The sequence below is a fragment of the Arachis duranensis genome, chromosome 3 (assembly GCF_000817695.3).
Source record: "Arachis duranensis cultivar V14167 chromosome 3, aradu.V14167.gnm2.J7QH, whole genome shotgun sequence".
Taxonomy (NCBI): Eukaryota; Viridiplantae; Streptophyta; class Magnoliopsida; order Fabales; family Fabaceae; genus Arachis; species Arachis duranensis.
The window spans coordinates 122,191,545-122,199,843 of NC_029774.3; the positions used below are offsets into that span (position 1 = coordinate 122,191,545).

Below are 8,299 nucleotides of genomic sequence, written 5' to 3' on the forward strand. Positions count from 1 at the left end.
TATTAATTGAAGTATAAAAGTATAATATAACATTATTAATTTTACTATAAAATATATTTTTATTGTAAAACGAATTTCGAAACAGGTTATACGACCCGAAACATAACCCGAATCCAAAAATAAAACTGAGCAGAAATTACAAATACAAATCCGACAAAATATGTTTCGAGTCCGAGTTGAATTTCAAACCAGCCTGAATCTTAAACACCCCTAAATGAGACCAATACAATTTAAAAAATTCAGATTCTAGCAACCTCCTAACAACAACATAATTTACATCATTATCAGTCACTAATGCAAAATATTCTCATGAACAACAAATAATATAACATTCTTAAACAACTTAAATAAAATATCAGTAGTTTTTGAAACATGAAAAGCAGAAAAGTTGCAACACAAATGGAGGCGCGGTGTTGCAGAGGAGCCAGCAAAAAGCACGGCAATAAGACCGCAACGTGCAATGTCGGTGATAGAGAAGATTGAGGACTTGAGGGCTGGGACTTTTCTCCTTCAAGGAATTAAGGTTACTTTTCTTTTTTTTTAATTCAAAAAGATGTTGTTTAGGGAATTAAAAAAATTTAAAACTAATTCAAATTTCATAAATTTTCTGTTCTCGATTTTTAATGAAATTCTCTAAGTCAAATTAATTTTTATCAGGTTTTTTTTCTCCAATCTTATGTTCAATTTGGACTCATCTTAAACTCGGTTCACTAATTTTTTAGACTATTTGAATGAGTCTGATTTTTACAATTATTTTATAGTTTTAATATAGTTGCATATATACCTTAATTATAAAAATCTACATGTCTAAACTAATAAGTTATAACTCAAATAGTATAGTCTTTTCATACTGATTTAGAAATCGCAAATTCGAATATTCTTATATTTAGGATAAAAGAATCCACAGGTCCAATGTAAAAACTCGCAATAATTAGAGAAATTTAAAAGTAGAGTACTTACTCCTGTTTAAATTTAGTTGCTGTGTATCATCAAAAAATATAAATCATGTTTATTAGATGCGTAGTCAATGCATGGTTACTTAATTCTTCACCATCATCACAATTCTTCCCTGATCTTCGGGCTAATTAGTGTGACTCTGATCCAAGTCAGCACTCATATCTCTCTGTGTATATGGCAAGCTCTTCTTAGGAAGCCCAGAAAATCAGGGGACTATATAGTAATTTACTATATTGTCTTATACAATATGCAGTTTTTTTTAAAAAAAAAAATATTAAAGCAAAGACCGTTAGATGTTATATATGCTCCATTAGTGCACCAAACCAACCAGTCCAAAAATAAAGGATTTCATTATTATATTGAACCTAGTTTAGCCTTTTTTTTCTTCTTTTTTTCAAACAACTAACGAAGTAGCCGTGATAGCATTGTTTGTATAAATATTACAGAATCAGTATGCATTCTTTTATTATGGCGATTATATTCAGATTTTTGTATATCGATTTTTATAATTAAATTAAAAATGAGAAATGTTAGGGTCGATAAATTTTATGATTTGTAATTATTAATTAGTTATTATTAATATTTTATTTTAATATTATAAGATTATATCTAATGGTATGAAATTACTCATTTTTCTTTTGTTGGTTAAATACTGACCAAATTTTAATAAAAGTGTTAGATCTTAAATTTTCTCATTAAAAAATATTAGCTGAAAAGAAGAATATGCCAGTCCAACCAACTACATGTTAGTCTCTACTCATCCATTTCATGTTTAGTTCCAGAATAATTATTTAAACAAAATTTATTACGTAATACATCATATAGACATAAATCTGCTTAAACAAATATGTGATGAGTCTAAAAATTTGTATATCTCAAAATTTTAAAATTTTTATATAGGAAAATTCAAAAATTATATATCTAAACCTTGTATTAGATGATTTTTGGTTAGTTTTATAATTTTCCAGAATTTTATATATACAAAAACTCAATAACACTGCTACAAGGTTTTAAGTTTGAACTGCAACATTAATATCATTAATTAATATTGTCTTGCTCAAAACTGGGCATTGTTTATGTAGTAGAATGATATACATAGATTACTGGAAAAGAAATTCGTAATTTATTTATTACCTATATTTATAATTGAACAAGGCTTTGCAATTAATCATATGTTATTGTACTATTATGAATGATGATGAAAAACAATAAAGATCAGTCGTTAAAAATTATGGTAAGTGTTAAGGTGCAAGTAATTCATATATACAGCACGCACCAACTTTTTCCCTCTTATTCTACTATCAATTAAGAATTCATCTTTCACAAGATAATGCTAAAAAGTGAAACGTACCTAACTTTGTTTGATGCCTCTCAAGTGTCAAATATGATCATGTACTATACCTGCCTATACATAGCCCGCATTATTAGCATGTATATATTTCCTCTGGACTTTTGATAATCTTACGTAATTTATTATAGACTTTATTTTAAATATTAAGTATGCTCTGTTATTGAATTTGATCTTGTCTAAAACTTGAAACTTGATAAAATTTTAATTATAAAAAAATATTTTTTTGTATTCCACTCCTACTTACTGGCCGAGGAATGAGAATGGAGAACTCTGCGGGATGGTACTATACTTTTCTCTTGCTCTATCATCAATAAGAAAAATGTCTCCTATTTTTAGATGTTTATTTATTGATTTTTGTAGAGGTGGCGAATTTCTATAGATATATCATATATATGCTATGAGTATTAATTGAAAAAAATTAAAAAATTCAAAATAATAAACGTAACACAATATAATTGAATAACATAATCTAATTTAAAAGATAAAAATTTATAATTTATCAAAAAATATAACATAAATTTAGAAGACAACATAAAAATTTATTTATATTATTCGGTGTCAAGTTATTTTATAAGATTATTTTTATATTGTCTATCATATTTCTATGATAATATTATCTAGATTTTATACTAATAAAATCAGATTAGGTATTTTTAGATGGCTGAGATGTGTTATCATTTGGTTTGAAAAAATTGATTTGAATAGATTAAATAACCATTTTTAGAAAAAAGTCTCAATTTTTTTTTGCATGTTATCCCTAAATTTCTAAATGATAAATTTGATATGTTCCTTCTTAAACAATCTTTCTTTAGATTTATCTTTTATTTTTATTTATTTGTTTTTCATCAAATATATATATACAAATTGTTTGAAAAAATAAAATTTAGTATTTTGAGAAAAAACCAAATTCATGTTTTTTTGTCTATATAAGAATGACTAAAAAGGAAAAAATTAGAATTCACATGGAAGAAAGAAATCGAATTTGTGATACCCACAAAAAGTTATAAAAAGTATCATTGTCTCTGTTTTTTTATCTCTATTTTTATATTTTTGAGAAGTTTTGTTTTGTATTTAATGACTCAAATTTTTCTTCGCTAAATTTCTTTTCTAACATAGATTTCAAATTAAACTGTAAAAATATGTTCAATTACAAATTTATAGTTAAATTAAATTTCGTAGTAATCAATCAATTAGCTTTCATATTAATTATGAAAAATGAGAAGAGAACAAATTTTAAGGATGTAACGAAGAAGAAGCGAGTAAAAGTAATTGTTTGGTTCAATTTAAATTAAAATTTTATAAGAGTAAAGTATTGTTTTTGTCTCCAACGTTTGGGATAAATTTTATTTGTATTCCTAAAGTTTAAATCGTTTTGTTTGTATCTCTAACGTTTGTAAAAGTAATTCAATGTTATCCTACCATCAATTACACATCATGAACGCTTTAGTTTGAGTTTTAAAAATCTCTTCTTGAAGTTAGAATACAAATGTCTGGGATAGAATCGATGATCCACTTCGAAAAATAGTTTATCAAAAGTTGAAACTAATTCCTACAATATTTACATAATTCACTTTTCTAGGGACATAATTGAATCTAAACACAAATAGTGGATATAATATTAAAATCAAATACATTCAAGTGAGATCTAATTGAGAATGAATACATCCAAGTGAGAATAATTGAAAAATATACTCTGATTTATTAGCGTAATTGATAGTAAGATAACATTGAATCACTTTTATGAACGTTATAGATACAAATAGAACGATTTAAATATTAGAGACATAAATAAAACTTACTCCAAACATTAGGGATAAAAACGATACTTTACTCAAAATTAAAATATTTATATAAAATAAACCTTTTTTTTTCAAACCAAATGATAACAACTTTATGTGAAGTCAGATGAATTTCTTCCCATAAATAATGAATACGACAAAGTAAAAAATAAAATTCAATTTCTATTCGGTCAATGATCATTAAGATTAACAAAAAGTTGTCTAAATATATAAAAAATTAATTTATTTAAAAACTGATTAAAAGTTGATTAAATTTGGATGAGTTATTAGCTATATAGCAAATTTTTATTTAAGAATATAATTTCCGATCCATTGATATTTGATACCCAATTTTAAAGTCCTTTTTGTTTTTCCCATCCCAGATGAGTCCTCTTTGAAAATGACATTTACTTAACAGCAAACAATACATAGAATAGAATGGAGCCCATCCTACAGTAACCAAAACCACCGGTCAAAGTCAAACCCAGCAATATCCCCCAATGCCATATATCTAATAAGCCCCAGCCACCAGGTATGGATCCATCATCTTCTAGGGCTTCATTAAAACATGAGAAAACCTTGTTGCGACAAGGAAGGTACCAACAAAGGTGCTTGGTCCAAGCAAGAAGACCAAAAACTCATTGACTACATCCACCTTCATGGCGAAGGCTGTTGGCGTTCCCTTCCAAAAGCCGCCGGCCTTCATCGTTGCGGTAAAAGCTGCCGACTCAGATGGATCAATTATTTACGACCCGACATTAAACGCGGCAACTTTGCCCCAGACGAAGAAGATCTCATCATCAAACTCCATGCCCTCCTTGGCAACCGGTACGTCAATATTAGAGAACTATCAGAATTTATTGTGCCTTCACTTTGACTTCATCTCTATCATGCATGTTTGTTACTTTAGGTGGTCACTTATAGCGGGAAGGTTGCCAGGACGCACCGACAATGAAGTCAAGAACTACTGGAATTCTCACATCCGCAGGAAGCTCATCAACATGGGAATTGATCCAAACAACCACAAGTTATATCAAACATCTCCTCTTCTTCCTCACGCTGCTTCTTCTTCATCCCACCACCACCACCTCAATCTTGACCTAACCATTGCTTTCCCTGCTCATTATTCTTCTTCCCCTACATTTACCCTCGCGGAAGAAGACGACAACAATAACAACGATAATCCTAAACCAACTTCTGAGAACATGGATGAATCCAACCCTACCCTTCTTTTGTTTCAATAAGTTGTAACTTGAACCATCATAATGCCTAGTGCTATTCACATTCATTTATTATTCAGTAAGATATAAGTATTATTTAATTCAGATAAAAACTCACTTCCAGGTTGATAGTCGAAAAATATTAGATAATAATTTAATCAAATTATCTAATACATTTTGACTAATAACTTTATATCAATATAATTTCACGTGAGTTTTCACCTTATATTTATATCTTATTTAATAATGAATAAATTGTGATAATAATCAACTAATTTAAACTGATTATATTTATATTTAAATAAATTTGTGTGTATTTGTTTAATAATTTTATCTTATATATATTTAATTGATATAAAGTTACAGCTCCTTTGTCTCGTAACTACTATATGTACTTGGTGGCGGTGATGATGGTGTCCTGTGCTGGTATATATGACAAGAAAGTAATTGTGGAATTATGAGAGAAGGGTTAGTTGGCTGATGAAGGATATAATGTCATCATCATCTCGATATGATGCGTGCTTTTCGTGACCATATTTGAGCATGCATGCACTTCAATCACTTGCCACATCTCTCTACTACCAATCTTTGTCTTACTAGCTTTTCTTGTATTTATATAGTTTAAAGGGAGAAAAGATTTCCATAATTTCTGCCAGAAAAATTGAATCTGCCAAGTTTCATTCAACATTTTTTCACATCATTAGTATCTGAATTGTCACTGTTTTGTGACTACACAAGCATATTATCACCATAATGCATAGGTCTTGTTTAATTTAATATAAATATCACATGGTTTACCAGAAGTTCATGCTCTAAGAAATGTATTCTACGGGCAACATATATAATAGAGTGTAGTTTAACTCTAAAATTTACTCATAAGCTTGGTAGTGTTTTATATATTTTTTATGTTTTTGTTGAATTGAAATTTTGGAATACATAAATATTTTATAACAAAAAATATTAGTAAAAGATTATTAAAAATTATTATTTTAAACTTTATTTAGGGTGATAGTTCGGCAGAAAGAGGAACGACCTTGCATAACATATTATGGTAGGATTTATTGTATGTAAAAGTTTTTGTTGAAATTTGTTTAGCTAGAATTGGAACTGGAGCCACATTTAATGTATTTCCATTTTTTCGTCTTATGCTTGTGTCCTAGCAAGGTTATGATGAAAAAAACTTCATTTATTACATTTTAGTGAAAAAAAAAATGTAAACGTTAAAGTTTCGTTCAGGGTTATGTAAATCCTTTTCTTCGGCTCTACACACTACACTTTAAATCCTATTTTAAAGAGTGGTGCAGGATGCTATCTAAATAAATTTGTTTAAACTACAGGGACATGCAAATTTATTCAAACCAAAAGTCTTTTCATGATTTTTAGTAAAAGCTGAAAATTTTCAGTTAAGGAAATAGTAATACAGTTACTAAAGCCAAACTGCTACTTTATGATTATATCTTTAATTTTACTTCTCTAAGTAAAAAGGGTTGTGTATTTTATATTTCTTAACTTGAAGTATATTTTGTCCAAATTGCTGTTTTTGGATTTGATCTAAAGTGTGTACCTTCAGAAGATACTTTAACATTTAAGTGAGTATGACTGCACTTAAAAAGGAGATTGGGATTGGAAGATTGAAAATGGAACGAAGAGAGAGAGTGAAACTAAATTAAATTTTTATATTGTGTTTAATATAAAATATATTGGATTCATTTATGTTATAATATTATATTAAAATTTTAGTTTTAATTTCTAACTACAAATCAATAACAACACTGATATCAATTTCATAATCTCAATCTTTGAAAACAAATGCTATTTATATATTTATAATAATATATTTCAAAACAATATCAAGGAGTTACAATGACTATTCTACTTTTTTTTTTGTTACTCAAGTTTAGAAATGTTACTTAAAAGATTCAGAGAAAGAAAAATATAATAAGCTCAGCTCTATGAGAAAGAGCAGTGATAAGTTTGAAAGGAAAAGAAAAATTAAAACAGAGACAAAGACTTGTAATGAGAGTGTAATCAAGTTTCATTTCTTTTCAGAATCATATATTTGCTAAGCCAAGTTTGCTATATATATATATATAGCTAGTGATTATTGAAGCTCAAGACTTATCAAGAAGGACATTAGTAACTAATCAAGAAAGACAGCAATACAAAGAAAGACAATAATGCAGTTTTACACACTGCTCTTGTACACTATTACTCTCTATCCTTAATATCCCCCCTCAAACTGAGGTATGAGTTCTGAAATACTCTCAGTTTGCGCTTATACCTATCAAATAGGTGTTGTGACAGTGGTTTTGTTAAGCAATCTGCAATCTGATCAGAAGAGGAAATATACACAATATAAAGAGATTTCTGATTAACTAGGTCCCTTAGAAAATGCAGATCCAGCTCCAAATGCTTACATCTGCTATGAAGTATAGGATTTGCTGCAAGAAGACACGCACTCTGACTATCACAGTAGATAGTAGGCACCACGGTTTGAGGTATCCGAAGCTCTTGTAGAAGCTGTTGTATGGACATAATTTCTGTTTGAGCTGCACACATAGCCCTGTATTCTGCCTCTGTGCTACTTCTACTCACTTTAGTTTGTTTGTTGCTCTTCCAAGATATAGGATTATTCCCAAGATATACACAGAATCCAGAGATAGACTTTCTATCCTCCAAATCCCCTCCCCAATCTGCATCTGCAAAAGAGAAAATTCGAAAATCAGCAGCTTTCGTGAACACAATCCCATGATCCAACGTACCTTGCAAGTATTTGAGGATCCTTTTTACACTTTTCCAATGTAGCAAAGTTGGACCGTGCACAAATTGGGACACACGATTAACAGCAAATGTGATATCAGGCCTTGTCATAGTGAGATACTACAGTGCACCCACTATAGACCTATATTGTGTTGGATTTTCAAACGGTTCTGAATCATTGGAGAAGAGTTTGACATCTGTAGCCATTGGTGTAGGTAATGGTTTATAATTCT

The 8,299-nt window shown here is 29.0% G+C and overlaps 1 protein-coding gene across 1 annotated transcript; it reads left to right on the forward strand.

Annotated features, from left to right (window-relative positions):
* The first annotated feature begins 4,654 nt into the window (after positions 1 to 4,654).
* Positions 4,655 to 6,122, forward strand: LOC107480953 (transcription factor MYB3-like). Its single transcript, XM_021137123.2, has 3 exons — positions 4,655 to 4,914; positions 4,997 to 5,144; positions 6,108 to 6,122. The coding sequence occupies exons 1-3, from the start codon at positions 4,655 to 4,657 to the stop codon at positions 6,120 to 6,122; spliced, it is 423 nt and encodes a 140-aa protein (XP_020992782.2).
* Positions 6,123 to 8,299: the final 2,177 nt, after the last annotated feature.

Coding starts and splice junctions, on each gene's coding strand:
- LOC107480953 (XM_021137123.2), top strand. CDS start 4,655: ATGAGAAAACCTTGTTGCGACAAGGAAGGTACCAACAAAGGTGCTTGG. Junction 4,915..4,996: donor CATGCCCTCCTTGGCAACCG/GTACGTCAATAT, acceptor TTGTTACTTTAG/GTGGTCACTTATAGCGGGAA.